This window comes from Psammomys obesus, unplaced genomic scaffold (assembly GCF_907164565.1).
Source record: "Psammomys obesus unplaced genomic scaffold, mPsaObe1.curated_primary_1811, whole genome shotgun sequence".
Taxonomy (NCBI): domain Eukaryota; kingdom Metazoa; phylum Chordata; class Mammalia; order Rodentia; family Muridae; genus Psammomys; species Psammomys obesus.
In genome coordinates this window covers 1,769,107-1,796,039 of record NW_026585691.1, presented here as the reverse complement: position 1 = coordinate 1,796,039, position 26,933 = coordinate 1,769,107, and the positions used below count along the sequence as shown (strand labels likewise).

General features: G+C 46.6%; 2 protein-coding genes across 3 annotated transcripts in view; one reads left to right on the top strand and one right to left on the bottom strand.

The window, feature by feature from the left end:
- Nucleotides 1–20,515, top strand: part of Map2k1 (mitogen-activated protein kinase kinase 1) — a 74,562-nt gene extending 54,047 nt beyond the window's left edge. Inside the window, exons 6-11 of the mRNA XM_055597123.1 lie at nucleotides 11,519–11,643; nucleotides 13,627–13,828; nucleotides 15,300–15,364; nucleotides 18,217–18,278; nucleotides 18,598–18,643; nucleotides 19,493–20,515. Coding sequence (XP_055453098.1) covers nucleotides 11,519–11,643; nucleotides 13,627–13,828; nucleotides 15,300–15,364; nucleotides 18,217–18,278; nucleotides 18,598–18,643; nucleotides 19,493–19,606 — 614 coding nt within the window. The 3' untranslated portion in view covers nucleotides 19,607–20,515. The remainder of the gene's footprint in view (nucleotides 1–11,518; nucleotides 11,644–13,626; nucleotides 13,829–15,299; nucleotides 15,365–18,216; nucleotides 18,279–18,597; nucleotides 18,644–19,492) is intronic.
- On the bottom strand, nucleotides 19,022–26,271 carry Snapc5 (small nuclear RNA activating complex polypeptide 5). 2 transcript variants are annotated; one of them, XM_055597145.1, is made up of 5 exons: nucleotides 26,139–26,271; nucleotides 25,060–25,149; nucleotides 23,615–23,774; nucleotides 21,936–22,102; nucleotides 19,022–19,705 (listed from the first exon to the last, which is right to left on the bottom strand). In XM_055597145.1, the coding sequence occupies exons 1-3, from the start codon at nucleotides 26,226–26,228 to the stop codon at nucleotides 23,655–23,657; spliced, it is 300 nt and encodes a 99-aa protein (XP_055453120.1). In that variant the 5' UTR covers nucleotides 26,229–26,271; the 3' UTR covers nucleotides 19,022–19,705; nucleotides 21,936–22,102; nucleotides 23,615–23,654. The 2 variants fall into 2 exon arrangements, with proteins under 2 accessions (XP_055453120.1, XP_055453112.1); XM_055597137.1 differs by having other exon boundaries at nucleotides 23,637–23,774.
- Nucleotides 26,272–26,933: the final 662 nt, after the last annotated feature.

Genomic DNA, 26,933 nt, shown 5'->3' with positions numbered 1-26,933 from the left:
TTCTTTACTAAAAAAGCTTCTTGAGAGGTTTGGATAGCTCAATTGGTAAGGCTCCTGAGTCTGAATCTGAGAGTTCAGGGTTCAGTTCCCTGCCACCTTTCCAGGCAGCCCCTGGAAGTGTAAGAGTGGCTCAGACCGTGACTCAGAATTCAAACAAAAGAGAGCACTGAGAAAAATAAGAAAGCTTCCTGACCTGAGTTAAGAGGAAGAATTGCCTTGGAAAATGTAAGCACAAAACTTGGCTTTCAGCTTGTCTCTGTAAGTTCTTGAAGAATGACAGCTTTATGTTCTGAATAGATTGTACAGGTGGGAGAGAAGATACTTTTCCTGACCCTTGAGCTCTGGAAAGAATTCCTTTCATACCAAACTTTTGATGTAGTCTGGTCTTTGTGCTCCCAGTAACACATCCACAGTAAGTGGGAGGTTTTTATTTGTTTGGTTTGGTTTTTTGTTTGGTTGGGTTTTGTTTTGTTCTTTTGAAACAGGGTTTTACTATGTAGCTCTGGCTGCTTGGAAATCTCTATGTAGACCAGGGTGGCTTAAAATTCACAGAGCTCTGCCTGCCTCTGCCTTCCAAGTGCTGAACTAAAGGTGTGTACTGCCACAAGCCAGCATAGTTTTGAAGGGGACACAGAGCTGAGGGTAAGCAGTGGTGGTGTATCCCTGCACTCTAGAAGAGGCCCTGAACTGAATGCCTTGGCACGAGTTATGTGAAAGTGCGGTTTTCAGAGCCTTGTCCCCCCTGAGCGCCAAGACTCTCCACAACATTATGGGGGTGCCAGCAACAGCTTAGCAGAAGCTGGGATTTCAGCCTCTAAACTCTTGTCACTTCAGATATCTCATCCATCCATAAGCAGGATCTGAAGTGGCTCAGGTCTGGTTTTGTCTTAATATGTAAGCTGTTGTAGTAAACTCATGCATAACGTGTTTCTAGATGACTTCTGTGTTTCGTCAGGCACTGTCCTGCCTGCTGGGCTCTTCTGACAGAAAGTCAGGGTGACCAGCTGGCATGAGGATGCACCCTGGCATCTGTTGGAGACTCTCCTCCCGTCTTTGTATGCGGAGGCTTGCCTCCTGTGCCTTAAGTTGTAGGAGGCTGCCCTTCCTCCTTGTCTCAGCTGTATGAGCAGGAGTGCCAAGAGGACAGTGCAGCACCGGGAGAGGGGCCTGCCTCCTCTTGCCTCTGTCTAGACTGTTCAGCCTTGCACATGGAGGGTGAGAGGCTGATTTTAGCTGGAATCCAGTAGGCTGGTTTCTTGGCTAGAAATATTAGTCTTTCTCTCTGGAACTATCCAGTATGCTAATCCCTATGGCTGCATATGATTTTATCTCTCAGTTCCTCAAGAGCCAGGCAGGACCAGACACTGGAAGATGAGAGTTTTCCTGCTTGGGAAGAGTCATGGAAGGGGAGGTATTTGAGGTAGCTTTGAAGCTAAGTTCAAAGTTGTACATGTGGTTGTAGCCTAGAAAGGCTTCCTAGGTGGAATGAAACCAGGCATACAGAGACTGGAGACACGGAATCCTCCGTGCAGAGGTGAGGGTCAGGAACTAAAGAAGCGGTTCCTGCATTGGGAAGGGGCTTCTGCCTGCCTGGTGTTGGAATTTCCTGTGGCTCCTGGGAGCAGTGGAGTATTCTTGCACAGGGTGAGTGGGGCTGGTCTCTAAGGAAAGGACTCGGGTGCTGTGACTAAGGCAGTCTTGTTAAGGGAGAGCAGTTCTTGAGGAGTTGCCACAGCCACTGACAGAATGTGAGTGAGTGAGGGTAGTGGCACCGTGAAGGGGCAGGAGGGCACATCGGGGAGAGGTGGATAGGTTTTCTCAACAGCCCCTAGAGAGCAGAGGGCAGGTACCAGCTGGGAGGGGTGGTGTCAGGAGGACTTGCTCTTGGTCATTTTGGAGGCAGTGTCACATTAAGAGGGACCCATCTGCTGTCCTGGTACAAACCTGGGGCCAGGGCTGCCAGTCTCTTAAGAGGTAACATCCAGAAAGCATCTCATCCACTGAGGAACTGGCTTCATCGGGAAGTTTCATTACACGGTTATCACTCTAAAGGTGGTCTTATTAACCACTGTTAATAAGAACAATATGGAAGCCAGCTCATAAGGCCCGACATAATGTAGGAACAACAGAGTCATCTCAGCTTGAGGCTAGGAACCATGTTAATTAGAGGCAGCTCTTGTGGGATTGTCTTCTACATGGGAATAGCTGATTTCAAGTTTGCTTGCTTGGAGGTAAGTGCTGATTGGCCCCACACAGTGCCTGTCCCCCCCCCCCCCCCAGTTCCTGTTACTAGGTGGTGGCTGCAATACTGTATATTCTGGGAGCTACTGTCCATCAGGTGGCCTCCAAACCATGTCTTTCCTTTTGGCATTCTGGTTGCAGGTTAAACTTTGTGGGTGTTTCCTTCCAACTCTACCACTGGCCCGCAGAGTGATCCCAGCAAAGTTGTCAGTAACTTTTCAGGCTTACCTCTTCCATTTTTTGGGATAGCCCAAGACCAGATGACACTCTGGCCAATGATTGTCTAGTAGCACCAAGGAGATGGCATTTAGTAAAAGCCCATAGGGCTGGATGTGGTGGGACATGCCTTTACTCTCCTAGCATTTGGGGGTTGAAGACAGGCAGATCTCTGTGTTTAAGGCCAGCCTGCTTTACATCACAAGTTCTAGGCCATCCAGGGCTAAGAAATGAGACTTTTCTCTCTTCTCTCTCACTCCCCCCAGTTAAAACCCAGAAGGCAAACATTGAACGCATAGTTCTGGAAGGTAGTTCATGCCCTAACAGGTTCTGGTCCAAGTTGGAGAAACAAGACTATAGGAAAAGTCAGATTAAAGATTGATGGATAGACTGATGATCAAAAGGGTTGGAATATGTTCCCTTTCTCCCTGTCAGGAAAAGGCTAGGATTTTAGGAATATGATCGGCAGCAAGTGAGCTGCAGTTGAGGCTGGTGTTGACCACATTGTTACTGGTTACTGTCTCAACAAGGACTAAATTCTGTCCTTAAATTGTCAGTCTGTTGGGGTTATTAATGTTTATTATTGATACATCTTTTAGTTAAGCAGTGGTTATTCCTAAACAGCGCTATAACCAAATCACCACACAGAGACTAGGATTTATTTAGTTAACCTAGAGCACAATGCTGGGCAATAGTTACTCCATCCTAAACCTCCAAGCCCACACAGTTTCCTCCCATTCAGATTTCACCCATTATACTTGCTTTTAGTCATATCTTAGGTCCAGTTCATTTGTCCACGTGGTTCCAAGACCTTTCCTGCTGATTCTCCTCCTCTCCTCCCTCCTCTTCCACACCGGACCAGGATGTCCCACTCTATCCTCTCCATTGCTCAGCATTGTGGCTGGCTGTTTAATTGACAATATAGAGAACAAATGGTGGCATGTTTATACAAACTTGAGACAGGTGAAGCTTAGAGTAAGTATCACAATGCAATATCTGGACTGAAACCAGATAGTGGGGGAGAGAAATCAGCATTTGAATGAACAAAGGTGAATTGTATACATTCCAAAAGAACATTATACCAACATTTCCCCCTTTAAGTCCAATAAAAGGCTTCTTTTAATGTAATAATAATTATGAAATTATGAAAACTGTTAGGTAAAATCTACATGTGCAATATCCAGTCCATGTGTATTTAGCAACTTAGGAGAAAGTATCTGATCATCCTATCTATCTTGACAAGCTTAGAGTTCTATACCTAAATTAACTTTTATCCTTATTGGTGTTACCTATATGAAAACATTTTCTTAACTTCTAAACAACTTAAGCATAATTGTAGAACTATAACTATTTGGTCTTCAACCCCATCAGAGACTTGAGAAGGAATAAAATTAGTTAACTAGAGTAAATAGGAAGTGCATGTTAGCAGCTTCCAAAAAAAATGAAAAAAAAAAAAAAAAAAGAGACAGTTTGCTGCCTGAACAGTTACCCATAACTCTTTATAACTTTAGTTGGAGCATCATCTTCAGCCTTCTGGCTCAGAATATTTGACAGATATAAATGTGAATCAGGAGCTATTTAAGACTTGCTTACCCTGTCTTGGCAGAGTTCAGCAGTCGACTTGTCCTGCATTTAAGTTTGCCCATTTCTGGCAGAATTTGTCTGTTGTGAAGCAAGAGTATTTTCTTTACCCGAGTGGCTTGTTTGCCATCTCCATATGGAGGTTCTTCGATGCTCATCATCTTCTTTGAGATAGGCGGGGTGCTTCCAGGAAATGACCTATTTCATTTTCAAAGAATCTTTAAAATAATAAAGACATTTTAAAATGCCATATTCTGTAGGTCTCTGAAGTTTTTGAAGACTACCTGTCTTTATGTAATCGACCTAGCTACAAAACCACATCTATCTGTTAAACCTAGGATGTGTACTCCTGAGATAAATTAGACTAGCATCTGACATGACTATGAGGTGATTAGCAATTAACTTGCATTACCTAATACCCTAAACAGTTTGTAATAGCAGTTTAAAAGTATTGGAAGTAAGCTTGAATCAATATACTAAATATATTAGTATACTAAATAATATTATACTAAATAATATTTAGTATAGTAAATATACTAAAATTTACCAATATCAGTCTCTCCTAAGTAGTCCTTTAAGGACCTCTCTAGACCAAGAAGGACTGGTAAGTGGCCTCTTGACTTCTTGTCTGTTTTTTTTTTTTTTTTTTTTATGATGCCTTAACTTTGGTGGAAGCCTGGGTCCACATAGTACCATGTTCCCTACCCGAGTTAAAGCAAATATGAGGTCTGTCACCTCATACCTCTTATTTTCCTCCTTTTCCTTTTACTGAGCAAATAGGATGAACAGGTTAAAACAGACTTTTAGCTAATTTTTCTTCTTGAATAGTGTCTGATTAGTATGCAAGGTAGTGAGGCCTGTTCCTGTCAGCAGGGGGCTGATTGGCTTTGAGATGGACAGCAAGCCTGCTTTTCTTCTACGGTAACACAAATAACACTTAAAGCAGGTGTCCTGGCGAGTGAGGTATTTATGTGTACTTTCTTTTGTTTGTTAACAAGCTAGGGTTATCTAGAAAGAGGGAAAGATTGAGAAAAATTCGTCCATAAGACTGACCTTCAGGCAAGTCTTTGTTTGTTTGTTTGTTTGTTTGTTTTGTGTGTGGCTTTTTGAACTAAGCTTTCTCTGTGTAACTCTGTCTGTTCTGGAACTCACTCTGTAGACCAGGCTGTTCTGGAACTCAAACGAAATTTGCCTGCCTCTGCCTTCCAAGTGCTGGGACTAAAGGCGTATGTTGCTGCTGCCACTACCACCCGGCTAAGTCTTATTTTCTGGATTAATAATTTATGTAGGAGGGCTCAGTTTACTCTGAATGGCGCCACCCCTGGACTAGTAATCCTGAATGGTGTAAGATGGCAGGCTGAGCACACCATGGGGAGCAAGGCAGTAAGCAGCGCTCTGCCATGGCTTCTGCTTCAGCCGCTGCCTCCATGTTCCTTCACTGGTGCAGTATGATTTGAGCGTTGCTTTTGGTCATAATGGTTTTTGTTTGGTTTGATTTTTTTTTTTTTTTTTTTTTTTTTTGAGACAGGGTTTCTCTGTGTAGCCTTGGCTTTGTAGACCAGGCTGACCTCGAACTCACAGAGATCTGCTTGCCTCTGCCTCCTGAACGCTGGAATTAAAGACATGCAGCACTTCCGCCCGGCTTGGTCAGAGTATTTTATCACAACAGTAGAAATATAACTAAGCAGGGTTCTTGTGTGTGTGTGTGTGTGTGTGTGTGTGTGTGTGTGTGTGTGTGCAAGTGGGTGTGTGCATGTAGGTGTGGAAGCTTAAGAAGTCAACATTATATGTTTTCCTCATTGGTTTGCTCTATTTTTTGAGACAAGGTCTCTCACTGGGCCTGGAGCTCACTGAACCTTTAGCTAGCCTGGCTGGTCAGTGAGCCTCAGGGATCCTTCTGTTTCTGCCTTAAGCACTGAGATTACAAGTGTTTACTATTATGATCCACATTTTATATGTGTGCTGGGGATCAAACTCATGTGTCTGTGCACACACTTCACTGCGTTGGCCATCACCCTAACTTCAATGTAGGTGTCTTTGATGGGAAGGCTAGTTTTTTCTCAAGGAATTTCATTTTGAGGCCTCAGTTTCCATGTCTATGTCTTTGTCAAGTGTTGCTATAGGGTCATAGAAATGAGAAAACAGACACCCAGGGTTGGAAGCATTTCCCTTGCTTTTTCCTTCCTCCTGAACCCCACTTACTATGCTTGCTGAGTGTGACCCTACATGTCTTGCTCTGGCTTCTCTTATATTCTGTTCAGAATGGTGTGTGCTATCACAAGGGAATCCTGGACCCAGTAATGTTTCAGTGACAAGAGTCTGTGCCCATTGCTGTCAGTGAGTTGGTGAAAGGGTACAGGAGGGCAAAACATGAAAGCATTTCAAAACCTAATGTGTCTTAGATAGGAGAGAGAAATGTCTTCTGTTTATTTGTTTGTTTGCTTGTTTATTTATTTATTATTTATACAGTGTTCTATCCACATATACACCTGCATGCCAGAAGATGGCACCAGATCTCACTGTGGATGGGTGTGGTTGCTGGGAATTGAACTCAGGACCTTTGGAAGAGCAGCCAGTGCTCTTAACCTGAGCCATCTCTCCAGCCTGAGAGAAAAATCTTTTAAATGTGGTTGCTGGGCTCAGCCGTAAAATCTTGAGAGTGGAGGGATAAAAATAGTTGCTGGTTAGGACTGACAAGCATTCCTCTGTGGCTCTGCTTGCTGCTTGAACTCAGCTGTAACCAGAGGAGGAAGACACCTGGAAGGCCTCTTGCAGTTAGGTTCTGGAGGAGGAGAATGGACTGGAGCTGTGAAAGCTGCAGCATGTGGTGGCTAGACAGGTAGGGTTTCTCTCACACCTGGATTTCCAGGATTTCAGCCTGCCCCAAGTCTGCCCATTGCCAGAAAGGCTTATTGCCACAGCCAACTACATCTTGCTGATGGCTTTGCCAAGCCTCAAGGCATGCCTCCTATGGTATGTGTGAGCTTTGTAGTCAGCGCCCAGGCTGTTTAGTCTGGCTAGAGCACTCCCAACAGTAGTCTAGAATTCAAACCCCAAACTTTGCTCTCAGGTTGCCCAGCTTTTAGGACAGAGCCATGGTTTTCATCTGCTCAGAGTTCCTAGTACCCTCACATTGCTATTGTGAGGAGCAAAGGAAGGGTGTTAAACAGATCTAGACCTTCAGCTTGGGTCTGTTGGCTTGCCCACAGTCCTAGCCTGCCCTAGCTGCCCTTAGCTGCCCCAACGACATCCATTCTTCTTAGGAAGCGGAACACGGGGCGGGACTGGAACCTCTGTCAGCTCTCTGGGGAAAGAAGTTTATGTGGGAAAAAGATTACAGTTACAGGTGATGGCTAATTGAAGGCTTTGGGTTTTTTGGAGGTTTTTTGTTTGTTTACTTTTTTGTTAAATCTTTGCTGCTTAGTTCTCTGAGGTCACGGGTAGCCACACAAAGCTCTATGAAGAGTATGAGTAGAGTCATTTGAGTAAGCTCCTTTCTCCATCTTAGGAAGGCTCTTTATGCTCTGCTGAGCATGCTGGGAGCAGGGCTCATTTGAAACCTAAAGTCACCATTTCAAAAAAATCTCGTTAGGGAATGGGGATGTAGCTCAGTTGGTACTGTTTGCCTAGCAGGCATGAGGTCCTAGGTTTATCACCAGCACTGCTTAAACCTTGTATCGTGGCCTACATTCTTAATCCCAGTACTTGGGAGGTGGGGGCAAGAGGATCCGAAGTTCAGTATCATCCTCAGCCTCATTGCGAGTTTGAAGCCAGCCTAGATTCACAAGACCCTTGTCTTAAAAATAAGTAAATAATAGCAAATACAATAGCTCATTTACCTTTAAAACGATTTCAGTCCTCACCGTCTACGGTCCTGTCACTTCTGGATCCAGCCGCAGATGCTGCTGTCAGGCATCTGTACGTCACTCTGCTTGCTCCTCTGTGGGGCTCTTGCCCCTTCTTCCCATTCCCTCCTGATTCTCTTGGGTTCCCACCCCTACACCTGTCTCCTGCCCTTCTCTTCCTCTGCACCTGTCCATTAAGTTTCATCTTAGGGAATGCAGCTTAACCAAAAAAAAAAAAAAAAAAAGAATCATAGAGGGAATTCCCAGAAGGGCTGCTCTGCCTTTCAACTGTCTGCTAGTCTGGCCAGCTGCCATCAGGTGGGTATACCAGTTCGCCTCTCACAGAGGATTGAGGCACAGCCCTGTGCTCTCATGGCCTGTGTATACTATCCTTCTGGGGAATCACAGCCTTCAGGACAAGGACTATGCACTTTTGCTCATTGCTTAGTGCAGGAGCTCTATGTTTGTAACTTAACCAAGTGGCTCGTGAAGCATTTTACATAGATCCCTTGTTTTAACAGGTATCCAGAATATTAATATCCAGAATATAAAATATCCAGAAGTTAAACTTGCCAATATGTGCTTTGAACAGTGATTATTTTGGTGGCAAAAAAGAGTACTTTATTCACTTAGCTATACATAAAACTTCTTTTGTTGTTGTTTGTTTTATTTTCCTATTTGGTACTAGGGATAGAGCCCAGGCCTCCAGAGTGCTAGCTACATAAGCACCCTTCCACTGAGCTGAACCCTCTGCCCTGATCCTTGCTGTGTTTTGAAGAAGCGATTCTACATTGCTGAAGAGAGTGGACCAGATCGGGCAGGAAAGGGAGCCCCGTTTAGCGTCCTGTGGGCCTCTTAGCACTTTACACAGAATGCTGTTGGCTTAGCAGCGCCTGATCCTGAAGGGTTGGGAGAGAACTGGAGGCTGGAGAAGCCATGCAGAAGGGCTGGGCCTCTCATATCAGTCACCTTTGAGGCTTCTGCTGGGAGTGTGGGAAGAAGCTAAGGTAACTCTCCCACATTAGGAAAGGGACTCAGAGGTACTAGACACCAGAAGTGGACACCAGAGGGTGGGTAGACAGGAGGACATTTCAGATATAGGGAACAGCAAAAAGAGGGTGAGGAGGCAGGACTTACACTGGGCAGTTAGAGGCAGGCCAGCTTGAATTAGAGCGAGGTAGGTGGGAAGATGAGAAACACTGGAAAGTTTGCAAAGCCAGGAAAGGGAGCTTTGGACTGTGTTTCAAGACAGATGGGAGCCATGGCAGTGTTTGTCTCAGAGCTATCCCGGAGGAGTTGTGGTTGCCATGTTTGGGGTAGAGAGGAAACCTGGGGAGAGGAGGAACATGGGGAAGGGCTGGTGGCTTTGGGAAGCTATCCCAAGGTGCCTTTCGAGATTAGGAAAGTAATTCATTCTGGCCTTGTTCTGTACTTTTTATTACCAAAGAAGAGTTATCCGGGCTAACTGGGTGGGGGTGAGGGTTCATACTCTGGCAGCATAGCGTGCTAGGTCCCCTGGTCACCAGGAGGGACCCTGTGCCGTGGATCTGACTCTCAGGACCTGAAGGGTAAGAACAGGGTAAAGCCTGTCATTCTCTCCAGCTCCAGTGATCTCTGCAGCCTGGGGCGGGTCTAGGAGACTGAAGCTAGAGCTCAGAACCACATAAGGGAGAGCAGGGTTATGTAAGCTTGAATGCAGAAGCCTGCTTGCCATGTGACTAGAAATCAGATGCAAAGACAGCTAGAGGCAGCTCAGCCTCAGAGAGCAGCAGCTGCAGCGGAGAGGGAGAGAAGCAGTAGGGCCAGTGAGTGCAGCCACCAGAGGGGATGCTCTGGGCTGAGGAAGTCAAGGCAGCTATCTCTGGGGATGGTGTAGGTGTAGCATACATGTGGATTAGATCTGCACTCTGTGATGTGAGCCACCCTGGTCAGAGAGGCCAGGGGGAGCTAAAGACTGCATGTAGTGTGGGTAGCAGGGCTCAAGCCAGTGCACCCCTCTTGCTTCAGGTCAAACCAGAAAGGCCATGGGAAGCATCTGGGATGGCTGAGGGGTGGTGGGAGAAGGCTCATGTTGGAAGGCCTCTCATGTGCTGTTCCTACCACCCTTCAAGCACACCACATCTTTGGCTCTTTCTAGGTTGGCTCCATATCCTGAACATGTAACCTCTGAGGCCTGTTCTTCGAGAGGGCCACTGCAGGGCAAGGACTAGGACCTCTTCTTAGAAGCTGCTGTTGGAAAAGGGACAGCTGGCCTCTTGCCACCTAACTAGTGTTCCGTAGTCCTCCAGTAGAGGTCCCTGCACACAGTGCGTTTTTACTCTGCTCTCACCTGGCTGTGTACAAAGACCACCTGGCATTTTACACTCATTCATTGGTTGGTTGATCTCTTCACACCAGTAGCGTGTGCCCTGGATGTTACTGGGAACTTGGCAGCATGTCCCTCCCTCCTTTCTCTGGTACTGCAGGGTACCTGTTTGAGGCAAGTGCTCAGTTAGTTACCAGTCTGTGAGAGACTGCTGAGGAATGTGCTATCAGGATGCTACACAGAGGGAAATTTTTGCTCTGTAACCTTGAATAAGCCCTGGACCCTTAGATCTGCGTTGGAAGTGGGGAAGGAGCCAGATACACATAAGATTTCTCCTAGTGCTTCAACTCTGAGGGCATCTGTAGGAGGTGGAGTTGCAGAGAGGTTTCTGGCTCCTTAGAGATGCTAGACCTGGACCCAACTCTAGTGCTTAGGAGTGATAGTGAAGGCTGCATCTTGGAAAGATCATACTTCGGTGTTCTTTGTGTATCGTGTATCTGTGTACATGGTGAGTGTAGATATGCTCATTCAGTGGGGTTTGTGTTAGCTTGGGGCTTACCAAGGTGAGGCAGACTTGAAGAGCCCTTTCTGCCTTGCCTGGTCTGAAATGAGGCAGAAGATGACATGGGATAGCTGCAATATTAGAAGGCAGTGTCCCTCCATCCCCAGTTTATCCTTGGGAAGATTTTAGAATCTGTTTAAGAATAAACAAGTGAACCAGGCAGGTGGTACCATTGCACGCCTTTAATCCCAGCACTCTGGAGGCAGACACAGATGGATCTCTTGAGTTCAAGGACACCCTGGTCTACAGAGCAAGTTCCAGGAAAGCCAGGACTATACAGAATAGTCTCTGTCTCAAATAATAATAAGTTAGCTGGGTTTGGTGGCACACACCTGTGGCCCCAGTACTGGGAGCTGAGGAAGAGCTTACGGTCACACTGTGTCTTGCTAGTAGGGCTGCCTGAAATAACAAACTTTTTTTTTTTCCCTCTGTAAAGACAGGGTTTCTCTGTAGCTCTGGCTGTCCTAGAACTGGCTCTGTAGACTAAGCTAACCTCAAGTTCAAAGGTCTGCCTGCCTCTGCCTCCTAAGAGCTGGCATACCCTGCTCCAGACTTTGAAATTTTGACTGTTTGAAATTATGACTCCTTCTGGTGAGTCATATGGCCAGGTCTGAATCCTCAAGGAGTAGACATCTATTACCTTTGGAGTTTGCAAGTCAAAGATTGCCTGTGATGGCGCTTGTGATGTGGTGTATAGAGCACTGACTCCTACCCTCCCCAAACCACCCTGTGTTAATGCTCTCATTTCCTGTTTTTTCTTCTTCACAGATGTCAAGCCTTCCAACATTCTAGTGAACTCACGTGGGGAGATAAAGCTCTGTGATTTTGGGGTCAGCGGGCAGCTGATTGATTCCATGGCCAACTCCTTCGTGGGCACAAGATCCTACATGTCGGTAGGAACTGAAGTTCTTTTTCTCTGGTATCTCTGTAGGCTTCATTCTTAGCATCAGCAGTCATGTTTTATAGACCATGGAGCCCCAGATTTGTGCTGCATGGTGATGGATAGGATTAAGAAATGAGGCACAGTGGGCCTCTCGGGCGAGCAAGTGTCTTACTTTCATAAGTATTCACATATAATTGGGGTCTCAGGCACTAGAAGAGATTGCGCTGTCCTCGCTCCAGAGTCTGGCTTCCATTCTAAAGAGACTGAGAATCTACCAGACATCTTATCTGATTGTCAGACCCTCAAACCCAAGAGACTTGCGCCTGAACACACCCTTCCTGGCCTACCACTGGTCCCAAACGTTTTATCTTCTAGGGGCCCTGCTTGGAAAGTCTGTTTGGAATTGTTTTCTGCATTCTGCCCCTTTCCTCCCTGTCTACTGTATGACTCTAACAGGAGCTGGACTGCCCTTTAGTCCAGTTCCTGTTAGAGTCTGCTCTAGTGTAACCAGTACCCTATCTTAGCAGTCTTCCTCCTGAGCCCAACTCTCCTGGCTCTCCCTGTCACCGGAGTGCTGCATGAAGTGGTCCCGAGCCCATGATTGTGTCATGGAGTTTTTCTCCCTCCTATACCATAAGCTTCAGCCCGGGGGTCTTTCCTCGGGCTTGGCGACAGTCTGGTACATTGAGGGTGTTAGGAAAGGCTGGTGAGTGGGTGACGTGGGGTTGACGAAGTGAGAGCGTCTTTGGATAGCTTATTTCTAAGTATAGCAGGGAAAGATGGAAGTCTGTGGGGAGTGCCTTAGAGGCAGTGCACGGGAGGGTGAGAGTAAGGGTAGTTGCCACAGAACCAAGGTAGAAGTCCAAAGCGTCAGGACAGGTCTGTGGATCAGAGTGTTTCCAGCACAGTCAAAGAGCTGTCACATCCTTGAGGGTCTCATATCCCCGCAGGTGCACTATCAGCAGAGATGATGGTTCCTATGTAGGGGGTGAGCAAAGCTAGAGCTAGGAAGCCAGCAGCCCTTACTTATGTGGGGGTTAGGTCCATCTCCCCATTGCTCCCTGATGGTCCGCAGCCCCTCTGTGGCTTTAGGTACTGTCAATATCACAACACTCTTACCCCACACCTCCTTTCCAGGGCTACAGGGGAGTTCTGTCTTGGCACCCTGATTGTTTCTTCTCTAGATGGGGAAGCTGAGTAGCTCGCACCTTCAGTTGCCGACTCTCAAGCTCAAATTCAATTAGGCCTTGAGACTTTCTGATCCATAGTTTAGTTGGGTTTTTGTGGTTATATGGTCAGATTAAGTAGTCCGGTGTTAGAATTGGTGGCAAATCCCATGGGAGAAGCTAAGTTAGGTGTCTAAATAAATGCACTATGATCAGAATGAAGGTTTTTGTAGGGTCCTTGAAATGCATGTCTGCTTGAACTAATGCTCAGTACGGACTCTATGCTGTTTGCCCCCTCGTGTTTCCCACTGTTGTCAGCACGTGCTCCTCTAGTGCCCTTCCACATCTAAAGGTTCTCATTTCATTTGACCACGTGTTCTGAGAGGAGTAAGTAGAATGGACACTGTGTTGCTGTCACTGTTTCCAGTTAGCAGCACTGGTGATTTTTATATATAAAATTCCATGTTATATATAGGGAGCCTCAAGTTCAGGGTCCCCTTGTGGACCGTCTCCTAGTTGGAGTTCGTGTTCAGCCTCTCGTGTGGGTTTGAGACAGGCTACCTGTGTGTGCAGGACAGGGCCCAGTCTGGACAAAGCAGGAACCACAAGCAGCCGGGACCTGACTTTGCAGATGCTGCCAGCTGAGGCAGGGGTCAGGGAAAATGGAACACTAAGGAAAGGTCAGAAATGGAGGCTACATGCAAGATGCTGGAAGAGCTCTTAACTGTGTGAGGTGTCAGAGTAAGAGACCCCAGAAGGGGAAGGCACCAGAGCAGTGCTAGGAGCCTGGCTAGAGCAAGTGGCGTGACCATCTGTTTCCTCTGTAGCCTGAGAGACTCCAGGGGACTCACTACTCCGTGCAGTCGGACATCTGGAGCATGGGGCTTTCTCTGGTGGAGATGGCGGTTGGGAGGTACCCCATCCCTCCTCCTGACACCAAGGAGCTGGAGCTGCTGTTTGGATGCCATGTGGAGGGAGATGCAGCTGAAACACCACCCAGGCCGAGGACCCCTGGGAGGCCCCTCAGCTGTGAGTAGCTTGCTGTCCCCAGTGAGGACTGGGATCCCTCACTGTTGCAGATCTTTGGGCGGAGGCTGGGTCCTAGGTGTGTAGCAGGGTCATTGGGTGTAGAGAACTGTTGCTCTTGCCGATGATGCCCACTCTCTGCTGGATGCTCGCTGGGACCCAGGCGTGTGCACCTACTGACCGTAGTTTGCTTTTTAATAATGTGGATCTTTTTAAATTAAAATGAGGTTCACTTTCCAAAAAAATCTATATGTTTAAGTATATATTATCATTAAGTGGTTTGTAGTATATCTTTCTCTGGTGTACAGCCGCCACCACAGCGTTTTTCTAGAAAGTTTTTATCACCCCGGGATCATCTTTCCCATCACCAGTTACTCTTCCTTTCCCTGTAGCCCCTCCCTGGCAACTACTAATGTACTCACTCCCAGTCTCCATGGATCTGCCTAGCATGTCTGATTTTGAAAGCAGTCTGGCCACAAGCACTGCTATAACCTCTGCTTTAGAGAAGAACCTGGGGCACAGAACACTGTCCTTCCAAGGCCTCATAGACTTAGAAGTGGCTGGTCTGACTGCTGAGTACCAACTTTGGAGCAGCATGTGCTTCTGAGTGGTGTACACAGAGATACTTGACACTTGGGGAGTGTTCTCATACAACCTTTTCAGTTTTGCTTATTAGGGTTTTTGTTTATTTTGGGGGTTTTGTTTGTTCTGATTTTCAAGTTTTTTTTTAAGTTTTGTTTTGTTTTTTGAGGCACCATGTAACTCTGAGTGACCAAAACTTACTATGTAGACCAGCCTGGCCTCGACTCCCTGAGTGCTAGAATTTGCCTTCTGAGTGCTAGAATTAAATACCTGTGCCAACACACCTGGCCAGTCTTGTAGTTTTTATGAGACTTCTGCTGGGAGTGCCCACCTGACCAGGGAGACGGTCTCTATCCTGGCCACACCCATGTGGCTGAATATGTGCAGGAGGGAGAGGCACCAGTGCTCATGAGCAGCCGTTGGAGGGGCTGGCTTGTGATGTTAGGCTAGCAAAGGAAGAAGTCCATGCTCAGGCAGAATTAAAAACAAGTTCTGGGCCTGAGTGTGTGGCTTAGTGATAGGGCTTGCTTACTGCTTGGGAGGCTGTGGGTTCTACCTACACAAGCCAAGCCCAAATGTAGCCTCGCGCTTATTTAGTTATGTCATTGGCTACCCTGTACGTGCAGAAATGAGAAGATGAATTCCCTTTCCAAAGCTCTACACTTTGACTCAGTGGTTAACCGATTTGCCCAAGGTCACACATCTAGACTGGTGCTGAGCCCAGACTGGTAGCCATGTCTTCTGGAGCCCCTCCAGGTTCAGGCGTTGTCCAAAGTGGCCTTTTATGGTCCTCGATCCATGTTTAACCCTCTGACTCAGATTGACGAGTAACCTCTTGACTATATCTACATGTTTTTCATTTTCTTCCTTCTTTTTCTTTATAAATCTTCAGCATATGGAATGGATAGCCGACCTCCCATGGCAATTTTTGAATTGTTGGATTACATAGTCAATGAGGTAAGTGCTGCCAGGTTTCCTTGACGTTGGGTTTAATTACTCAAGAAAGAAAGTAGTTATGGGCTGGTGAGATGGCTTAGTGGTTAAGCACAGTAGCTGCTCTTATAGAAAACTGGGGTTCAATTCCCATCACCCACATAACAGCTCACAATCTCCCATAACTTAAGGTCCAAGGGAACTGACACCCTTCTCTGGGGGCACTGCATGCATGTGGTGCACAGACATGCATCCTGGCAAAAAAATAAAAACAAAACAAAAATCCAAACAACCAGCCAAACAAACAAAAAGCCCCATATACAAAATAAAACGGGGGGGGGGGGAACAAGGGAAAAGAAAAACAACATTAAAAAAGTACTTATGAGTGTATTGGTGCAGACCTGTGATCCCAATACTCAGTGAGACAGAAGAGTTCCCAGCCTGAGGCAGGCCTTGAACTGCATACATAGGAAGGTCCCTGTCTCAGAAGAGGGGTGAGAGGGAAAGCCATGGCTGATTTGGTCAAGATGCCTGTGATGGTTCACATGCTGTGGTCCTCGGGATGCCTGTGCTTTGCTCTTGGAATTGTCAGCTCAGAGTCCTTCCTTCTTTCCCAACTTCAGGGGCCTCTCAGTCACCCAGTGATGTTTGCCTGTCTTCATTTACTAGGCTGTCCAGTGCATTTACAAAGTTCTGAGCACAAGAGGTGTGAGGAGGGGGAAGTGGGATGGACCAACGATGGAAAAGCAGGAGCCCCTAGTCTCCACGATGGTTAAGTGGGGTGAGGGAGGGGGCTCATGAATGTAGAACTACAACATAAAGGTTTGGGTTCTTATTTTAAGTGCTGCTAAAAAGCTGTGACTATAGAAAGAGATGTGGAATATCTATTATCAATTCTGTGAAAGAAGGAAATTACTTCTGGGGGAGGTGGCTCAGACCTGTAATCTGAGCACCTGGGAGGCCAAGGGAGAATGTCATGAATTCTAGGCTAGTCTGTATTATGTTTCAAAGTAAAGGAGGGAGGGGGTTGAGAAAAATATTTTTTAATGTATATGTCTATAAGATGATTAAAAATTTCAAACTCTTGCTTACTCTTGGCTGACTGTAAAGAACATACCACTTGTGAAGTCTACTTATAATTAAGTGTACATTAAGGAAAGAGGAAACTTGCCCCAAGGTTTGTTCAGGAGTAGCCTGGGGCAATACAGGACGTGAGAGGACCCAGTGGGCCAGTACTCTGCTCTGAAGCAGGAGCAGCCTTGGCAGTTGATGAGAAGGGATGAGTGCTGGCATGTTTCAGAGGCAGCACCAGGCTCAGATAAGGCTATCACCTGTCCATGACTTCTAGAAATTATAGGTTATCTTCTTGTGTCCTTCTCTGAAAACAGACCTTTGAAGGTACAGAAAGGCCCCTTTTCTATTAGGAAAACTTCTGGTTACTTCTCTACTGGGCGCAGAGCAGTGTACCAGGCAGCAAGGGGCAAGGCAGAACAGTGCAGGCTTGAGGGCTTCATCAGTGCAGGCTAGGCCATCCATCATCCTCTGCCTGTTGGAGCCCAGATGGCTCCAGGTGGGAGGCCTGTTGAGGAGGTGGGCTGGAGCACCTGTGAGCTCTGCACACTGCTTTCCCCACTAGTGCTCACTTTGTTTTCACTGTTCTTTAAACCAGCTGGGGTGGGCCAAACTGCCTTTGCCCTCTTCACTTAGGTAAGGAAACTGAGGCTCCAGAATGGGCAATAGCCTTCTTTTATTCATTCCCAACCCCAAGAGCATTTGCTAGCACCTAGTCTTTTCTTGCCTTGCCCCCTGCTGCTCAGGAGCAAACATTGTCTTCTCTTGAATATTCCACACAACATCTCAGCAGCTGGAGGGTGCTCAGTTTACAGGGTGGGGCTTGTCTTGGGCTTCTGTTCTATGATCTTGGTTGTAGCTGACCTTAAATTGATTGACAAGGCCTTCAGGGTGAGAGGGCTTGCTGGACTTTTTAGTAGGGGGCTTTTATTGTGTTGTTCTGCGGTGCAGGGGTTTAAACCCATGCTTCATGCATGCTATGCAAGCCCTCTATTACTGAACTGAGCCACTCCTACGGAACCAGTGTTAGTTCCATTTGTTTTAGATAGGGTCTCATGTAGCCTGGACTAGTCTGAAATGCCTCAGCACCCCCAAATGCTGGGACTATAAGCAGGCCCCACCTAGCTGTTTTTTGTTTTATTTTGCTTTTCCTCAGACAGCGTCTCACTGTGGGCTGACTGGGACTCGCTATGTAGACCAGGGTGGCCTAGAACTCGAGAGACCTGCTTGCCTTTCATTACAGCTCTATCTTAAGTACTGTTCTCCCAGAAGAGCTGCACAGCTATGGACACAGGTCACATCAACTGAGATCTCCTAGCGCTGCTGTCAGAGTCCTTCCAGGGGCCTGGGGACAGCCTCCTTGCTACAGTCAGTGAATGTCTTATCAACCGCCTTCCTTGGGGTTCAGAGACAGGTTTTGTTGTGTGGCTTTTAGGGTTATGTCAGGTCTGAGTGGTGCCTCCTATTTTGTGCATCCCTGGAGCTTTTGCTGTTGGCACACCCAGGCCTGTCACCACGATTATTCTTAATCTGCATTTGAGTGTCTAAGCTCAACGGATTCTAGAGCTAAAGCTCAACCTTACTCCATAGGAGAGTGAACAGGCTGAGGGGAACATGGTTTGTTCAGTCACCAGAGTGGTAGAACACTTGCAGTGGGCCCAGCAAGGTGAGACAGGAGGAGCTGGACTTGCTAAGGCCACTTTCCTGGATCTGATGAGGGCAGCAGTGGCCAGAGGCATGGGTGTGATGGGCAGGTGACTGGAGCGGGAGTTAAAAAAGTGTCTGACATGTTGACATGTTTACAGCCTCCTCCAAAACTGCCCAGTGGAGTATTCAGTCTGGAATTTCAGGATTTTGTGAATAAATGGTAAGTTTGTGTCATGTTTCTGAGAACCCCCTAGCCTTATCCTTTTCCCTCTTGATTAACCCTTGCTGTTGCCATACCCCTTTTAGTGCTGGGACTCAGGACTATCTGATCCTCTGTGCTACTCTTACTGGAGCTGCAGTGATCATCTTGTTGCTTTCTGACCTTGATTTAACTGATCAAGACTTACATGCTTAGGCATGATGGCATGCCTATCAATGGAGGATGAGCAAGGCTCAGGCACTGGCTCCTCAGCTTTCAGTTTACGGACAGACATGTGACTAGGAACCATACTCTCACATTATTTCTTTCTTCTTTTCAGCTTAATAAAAAACCCCGCAGAGAGAGCAGATCTAAAGCAGCTTATGGTGAGTTGCAGAGCTTCTTTACTCATCTCACTGAGCCATTTTTCTGCCCTGCCCCACTCCTCATACTTGAGGCTGCACTGTGTCAGACGTCAGTCTTCTCTGGCCTCTTTGTGAGTTACAGGGGGACCTGGGACGCACTTTGCTGAGGATAGCCCCCTTGGTTGATCTCCATCTGGTTCTTGCTTGATGGCAGCGGCACAGGAATGTGACACTCTTAAGATCCAGATCACTCCATGACCAATGCAGCCTTGAGCGTAGTGTACCTTCTAATAAGCCATTGAATTGCCCAGAGACACAGGTGCCGGAGCCAGCCAGCAAAGTCGAACAGTATCTGGATGGGGAGTGAGGACTGAAAGAAATAAAGCACGACACAAGGGATCATTTGAGAGGACTGTCAGTGACTACTGAAGCCCTGAGTTTATTCAGCAGCTCCTTTTTATAGGCAAAACAAGGCACATCAAGACAAGGAAGGGGTTCATGGAGCAGTCAAACTTGTTTTCTTAGGCCACTGTATAGCAGAAACGGTCCAGGGTCACACAAACAAGCTAAAGGAACTTGGCAAAACATCTTGCTTATCTCTATTTTAAGGTAACGGCCAGGGCAGACATGTTTTCTGACGAATACTCAATAACAAAGCAGCTTGCCAGGCAAACGGCTCTCTCCACACAAGGGTTTCCCCCAGGCCTTCACGGCTTCTGTGTGTGGCAGACGGGGTCTCTGGGATGTAGCTGGCCTACTTACTGCTCAGTGGTGAGCAGCAGCATCCGGGAGGTGCCCGGGCCAAGACTCTTGCTTTTCCTCCGTGGTCGTTTTTAACAGCATCTCCTTTCCCTGTTTTTCTGCACACAGGTTCATGCCTTCATCAAGAGATCTGATGCAGAGGAGGTAGACTTTGCAGGTTGGCTCTGCTCCACTATCGGGCTTAACCAGCCCAGCACACCAACCCATGCCGCCAGCATCTGAGCCTTTGGGAAGCAGCAAAGAGGAATCCTCTGCCCAGTGGCATGCCATGTTGCTTTCAAGCCTCTCCCATGCTTGTCTCTGTTCAGACGTGCATCCCATCTGTGACAAAGGATGAAGAACACAGCATGTGCCAAATCGTACTTGTCATTTTTTAATATCACTGTCTTATCACTATGGTTACTCCCCTGAGTGGATTGGCTTTGTGCTTGGGGCTATTTGTATGTTGATCAAACACATGCCAAGCTGAACTACAGTGAAACCCTGGTGGCCTGGGTGGTCATCCTTCCTGATGTTTGCACTGCTGTTGATGTTCTGTGACTAACTGGCTGGCTGGACTGTCAGGATTTTCGGACCCTTGGTACTTCACTCTTGCTGGTGACCTCTCAGTGTGGAGAGGGAGCCTTGTGAGACCTTTCACAGGCAGTGCATGGAAAGCATGCTTTACTGCTACTGAAATGATCATTCAAATGTGTACATCATGGCATTTTTATTTTTTGCTTTTGGTATAGAACTCAGCAATTCCTGTCAAAAAAGCTAACCAGAGCCCATCACTGCCATGATAGCTCGGGCTTCAGTCTGTCTACTGTGGTGATTTTTCCAACTTCTGGTTGTATTTCTATGTTTTTAAATATACTGTGTGGGGTATTTAGTGGTGTATGTCTCTAAGTTTGGATTAGTGTCTCTAAATTGGTGGTTACTTTGAATGTCACAAATGGATTAAGGCATCAGTATGTGTCAGAGTTCTATCTTTCCTCGAATCCAAGCAGCAATGCTATTGTAAACAACGTGTATAGTGCCTACAAACTGTATGAAACCCTTTTAACCATTTTAATCCAGATGTTTATCAAATCCAATCTCCTATTCTAATAAAAATACTATCAAGTTAAAATAAAAAGGACACAAAAGATATTTCTGCTTTTGTGGCAGTCCTTTTGGTTTCTTTAGGGTGTGGTGGTTTAAACACGTATAGTCATGTGTTTGAATGACTGGCCCTTAAAGAGTGGCACTATTAGGAGGGGTGTGTCACTGTAGAGGGTTTTGAGATTTTGTGTGTTCAAACTCTGCTCAGTGTTCAGTCTCCTGCTGCCTTCAGATCAAGTGCTCTTGGCTTCTCCAGCACCTTATCTGCCTGCATGGTGCCATCCTTTCTGCCATGATAATGGACTAAACCTCTGAAATTGTAAGGCAGCCCCAATTGAAGGTTTTCCCTTATTGCTGGGAGTTTGAGGCCAACCTGGTCTACAAAGTGAGTCCAGGAGAGCCAAGGCTACACAGAGAAGCCCTGTCTCAAAAAAGCAAAACAAAAACAGGAAAGGAGAGGGGGAGAAGAGTTGCTGTGGTCATAGTGTCTCTTCACAGTAATGAAAGCCCTAACTAAGAAGATTTAGCCAGGCACTGAGGTCGGGGAGTGAAGACAGGAACACAGCTGGAAGGCATAAATACTACACTGTCTTTTGAGAGTTTCTGTTGCTGATACAAACACCCAGGGACGAAGGGGTTTATTTCAGCTTACAGCTAGCTTTTATTTAGCCACCGTACTTGGAAAGCAGGAGCAGGTGGATCTCTGTAAGGTTGAGGCTGACCTGGCCTATACAGTGAGTTCCAGAACAGCCAGGGAGAGACCTTGTCTCAAAAGCTAGGTGTTAGAGGTACATGCCTTTGACCCCAGTGCTTACTTCTCTTAGAAGATAGAGGCAGGTAGATAGAGGCCAGCCTAAACTATACTGAGAAACCCTCTCTTGAAAAAAAACAAAAGACCCCCCCCTCCCGAAAAAAGTCCAAACTAGGCAACACACACACACTGCTCTCCGCAGTGGGCTAATGGGTCTCCTGCAACTCCAGTCTTTAGACGAACTCTTCTCATGCAGAAGAGTGACTCCTACCACCCTTAGGACCTGTGCCTGAGGATAGTTTATTTACACAAGGGAAAAACTGTAGGTGGTAAAACACCGTGGGGTTTACTTGGCTTACATATACTGAATCACAGTCCACTGAAGTAAACCAAGGCAGGTATTGACAATGGGGAGGAGAGAGGGGCACCTGGAAGAGGCTGAAGCAGAGGCACCACAGGAATGCTACTTAGTGACTTGTTCAGTTTCTTTAATAATAGCACCCAGGACCGCCAGCCTAGGGGCTGGGCCCTCCCACTGCAATAAGAAATGCCCAAAGCCCGGTCTTAAAAGAGACAATTTCTCAATTGAGATTTCCTCCTCTCAAATGACTGTAGCTTGGTCAAGTTGACATACACCCAGCCAACACAGTGTTAGAAACCTGCCTGAGCAAAATTATGAGCTAGTTCTCACAGACCATTCCTTTGATGTAACAGGACCTTTCAGCAGCCATGCTCACATGAGGGCCTTGCTGGTGTGAGAGCCTTCATCACAGTCTGGTCAGTCTGCTGTACTGGGAAATGGTTTCCCTTCAGTACTTTGAATTAACTACACCTTCCGGGGAGGAGAGATGCTCCAGCTGCTGGCTTCGTTGTGATCGAGGCAGCTGTAAAATCAGAAAAATAAGATGTGAGACCCAGGCGTACTTTTTAAGGGTACAGTTGTGCAATTGTGAGGTACAGTTGAGATACCAGCAACATTAGAAACTAGGTACCCCACAAACATTTGCTACTCAGCTCTGAGGGATTACTCTTTGGACACACATATGCTTACACACATATATACATACACAAGCAAAATATATCTTTAAATAAAAAAGAAAACAACAACAACAACAACAAAAACCCAGCAGTCATATGCAGGTGATGTTGTTCTGTGGTAAGGTAGTGATGCTTGTTGCCAAGACTAATGACCGAAGTTCAACCCTTGGGACCCCCGTGGAAGACTTCTGTAAATTGTCCTGTGACTTCCTCGTGTACTGTGATACACATGTACACGCATACACGCACATGCAAAATAAAGGAAATATAAACCGTGGTGACAATGTCAGCTACCCTTGAGACCGTCTCATCAATATTCCTTGATTTCTTCTTTGGGAGAATACCTTTCACAAAACTGGTGTGTGTACTGTGTTGTGTAGGTAATTGTCAGCATGGGTGTGTGTGTAAGATGCATTTGGTATGCACATGTGTGGTGATGGCCAGAGGTTGCCAGCAGTTTTCTTTTTCTCCATTAATTTGTTGAGACAGGGTCTCTCTATGTAGTCCTGGCTATCCCAGAATTTGTTGTGTAGACCATCACACTGGCCTCACATCCAGCCTCTGCCTTGCCCCCTTGACTGTCCCTGGTAATGACTGAAGCTTTTTCAGAAGAAAAAACAAACAAACAAACAAACAAAAAAAAACGATGGAATAGAGTACAAGTTTATCTCACTTAGCATAATGCTCTAGGGATTAACCCATGCTAAGACCTTGTATCAGGTTTTGTTTTGGTTATAGTCTAGGTTGGCCTCAAAGCAGATGGCAATCACTCCTGCTAGAACATCCCAAAACCTGAGATTATAGGTGTGTATATGCCAATGCTAGCTAAAAGTCCTCTTTTTTGTTTTGATTTTTTGAGACAGGGTTTCTCTGTAGTCTTAGCTGTCTTGGACTTGCTTTGTAGACCAGGCTAGCCTCGAGCTCACAGAGATCTGCCTGCCTCTGCCTCCCTGAGTGCTAGGATTAAAGGCGTGTACCGTATGGCTAAAGAACACTTTTTGAAGCTTGCTCTTCTGAACCCTTTCCCTGAGTGCTGGGATTAACAGAGTGCATCTCCAAGCCCAGTGTCACTACTTCAGATAGGGTCTCTCAGTGAACCCAAGACTCACTGGTTTGGCTAGGCGGGCTGGCCAGTGAGCTACAGGGATCTGTTGGTCTTATCCAAAGTGCTGGGGTTATAGGAATATAACACTGTGCCCAGCTTCTTACATGGATTTTGGGGCTCCAAACACAGGTCTTCATTTTTGTATGTAGACACTGTACTGACTGGGCCTCACCCATTCACAAGTATAAACCTTCTTTCTTATAGGCCCTACAGCCCAAGATGACATCTTTGAGATTAAGTGCCAGAGACTTACGAGTTTTGTTTGTATAACTAACCCTAGCTGTTGTCCCCTTTTACGAATCAGATTCTTCCTCCTCCTCCTCTTCCTCCATCTCTTCCTCCATAGGGTTCCTTGTGCTCAGCTTCAGTGTGGTTTGGTTGATTGATGCTTCATTGTCTACAAGCATGGACATCTGTATAAAATAAGAGCATTAGTATTAACTGGGAAGGAGCCAAGCCTCAAAACAGCAAATTCTTTAAAATCAAATCTCATTTGTGGTATTGGAGAGATGCCGTTAAAGAGTACTTGTTGCATGCCAGGCATATACCTTTACTTCCAGGACTCAGGAAGCAGAGGCAGGTGGATCCCGAGTTTGAGGCCAGCCTGGTGTACAAAGTGAGTTATAGGACAGCCAAAGCTACACAGAGAAACCCTGTCTCAAAAAAACCAAAACAAAACAAAAATTTGGGTCTTTAGACCCAAGTTCCAGTCCTAACATCCATGCTGGACAGCCTACAAGCCCCAACCCTAGGGTATCTGACACTTCTATGGGCACCAGTGTTCATTCGTTTGTCCATCCATCCATTTATATACATACACACACTATAAAGAAATCTTTAAAGCTAAAAATATTCAATTGTATGTTCCTCACATCTTTATGACTGAGAGACATGAGCACTTCCCTGTTTCCTGTTTCTCCCGTTACTGAAAAGGGGTAAGAATAAATGCTTCATATTTACTAAAATGTTAACTGATTAAATATAAAGTCCTTTTAAAAACCATCAACAAAATAACTGTAGACTACATTGCTAATCACAGAATTTTGAAAATACGGTGTATTTAGGAGGAGTCTGATTGGCTTTGCTGAAGGCTCTTGGTAAGAGTGAGTGGCCTAAACACCTGCAACTCAGCCGTTAGCTCCTGCTTTGTACTTGAAGGCACACTCACAGAGCAGTAGCTATGACATCTTTTTAAAACCAGCCTATGTTTCTAAGTAGGATGTGAGGGCACAGGCCTGTAATCTCAGGCAGAGGGAAGAACATCAGAAGGCCGGCATGGGTCCGTAAGACACCGCTTCAAAACAAAATCCACCACCTCTACCACCACAACCACTACCGGTTTCTTGGGGTGCATCTGAGTAACTGGAAAGAAGGGCGTAATCTGAGCTGAGGGCAGGCTGGGCACACTGGTGCACACCAGGAGAGCAGAAGCTGCCTAAAATCTGACAGAGGATGAAAGACAAGCTATTTGTTGCCTGAAAGATTGATGTGGATGAGCTTTTTATTGAAGTGCAAATCATGAGGGGCTGGAGATGCGGCTCACTGGTTGCTCACTATGCACGGAGTTCCAGGTTCAATGCATAGTAAATTCCCCAGAGTCCTTTGGGCTTTGCCACACAGAATTTGTCTGCCTAAGCAGCAAGGGCACACAATGGGACTTCACACTCTATCTAGAAGGCTATCCTTGACTGAACTTACATCATGGAACTGCTCAGGCGCCGGCTGGGAGGACGGCATCTCAGTCCCTCCTCGAGAACTTATCATGGATCGGAGGGCCAATTCTTCAACCTAGGAAAGAAGAGTGGATGACATTTACTGAGTATTCTGCTGGCTTACCAAAGAGAATGAATTCTACTGGATGCTGTAAAGGTTGGCATTATGAGAAAGAACTGCTTATAACCCCTGTACTGCTCTAGAAGAGCAGGGGGAACTTTATCTCTTTTTTTCTTACCTTTTCCCCCACCCCCTCAGACAAGGTCTCACTATGTAGTTTTGGCTGTCCTGGAACTAGATACGTAGACCTGGTTAGAGGTGTTGAGTTTACAGATATCTGCCTGCCTATACCTCCCAAGAGCTAGGACTAAAGACAGGTACTGCCACGCCCAGTTCAGTAATGTAGCTGGGTGTGAAACTGCATGCCCGTAATCCCCGCACTGGAGGAGGCAGAAGGATCACAAGTTTGAAGAAAACCTGGGCTACACAGAAGATTCAAGACCAGCCTGGGTTACATAGGGAGGCCATTTCTCTCTCTCTGAGACACATACACACAAGCCTAAGCCTGAGTTTGTCTACTCATTAATGAGAAAGTGAAGGCAGAGAATTATAAATGCACGTGTTTCCTGGGGTCATCTGCAATACATGATAATTGGGTGCTTCAGGAGGTACTGTTGCAGTAGCTGCCCCGAGGAAAACTGCTTATCATTTTCTCTACCACAGGTATACAAGCTCAGACTATACAGGGCTTCTGTAATCTTCCTGTCACACTTAAAGATCTTGCCTATAAGTGGCGAGCAGGGGTTACCATGGTCATTTCACAAGGGCCAAATTACCCCTAGATCTAGGAAGTGATCAAGGCGATCTCGAGCGGACAAGTTTCTCTCCCGGACCTCATTCGCACCACAGGAGGATCTACGATTCTCTTCTAGCTTTGCAACACTAGAGCCCTTTTCAGGGGATATAAACACTAGTAACCAGTAGCTGATACGTGGGCGGGCGGGCCGGGAGCGGTGGGGAGCGAGCTGCCCGGGGCTTCACCGCCGCGCTGGGGGCCCGCTTACCTTGAGGCGGTTCAGTTGGTCGTGCAGGACCGCCTTTAGACGCAGCAACGTCTCCTCCTCCTTGCGGAGCTCCTGCAGCCGGCTCAACATCCCCTTCCACCTCCTTAGGGCACTGCCTTCTGCCCGGCGCGCGGCGATGACGCCACTTCCGCCTGCCGGAAGCAGCCGCGGGTCGCAGGGTCATCGTTTTCCAACTGCATGCCGGTCCAGTAGGAATCTGGAGTGTGAAAGCACGGTACAATGGAATCCCAAGGAGCATGGAGACTCTAGTCCACCTCCTTCCACGTGCCACAGAAAGCGCCTTCAGTGCAGCACTTTCAACGCGCTCTTCCAAGTGGCTTTACTCCACAAAGGCAGGAGACATTTGCAAGCATCAACTAAATTAGCAATTCATAGCTCACAACTTGTGCGGGGCCGTTTTAAGTTGTTCAAGAAACTTCCATTTTCCAGGGGAGAAGAAAGCTAACTTGTTATAACGTTGTTTTACCTGAGTTTACCTGCCTGCTAACAGTTTTGACCAGGTACCATGAAGGCAACAGGAACCGAAGCTAATTCTAGGATCACCATTGACATTTACGGTAGAGGTCACCGGGTCACCATTAAACAAGTACTGAGGTCCAAAGCTACCCCTCTATTGAAAAACCATTTGTTTTCCATGCACTGGAGGCTCTTTGTAACATCATGCTCTCTGGTGGGTACTCTAATTGCACTATTCATAGACCCTGGCCCTTTGGGATTTCCTGATATTTTCATGCTTCACAAACAAGTCTTATAACATCTGGTACTAATAGACTC

Coding starts and splice junctions, on each gene's coding strand:
- Snapc5 (XM_055597145.1), bottom strand. CDS start 26,228: ATGTTGAGCCGGCTGCAGGAGCTCCGCAAGGAGGAGGAGACGTTGCTG. Junction 25,150..26,138: donor ACCAACTGAACCGCCTCAAG/GTAAGCGGGCCC, acceptor CTTCTTTCCTAG/GTTGAAGAATTGGCCCTCCG. Junction 23,775..25,059: donor CGCCTGAGCAGTTCCATGAT/GTAAGTTCAGTC, acceptor TATTTTATACAG/ATGTCCATGCTTGTAGACAA.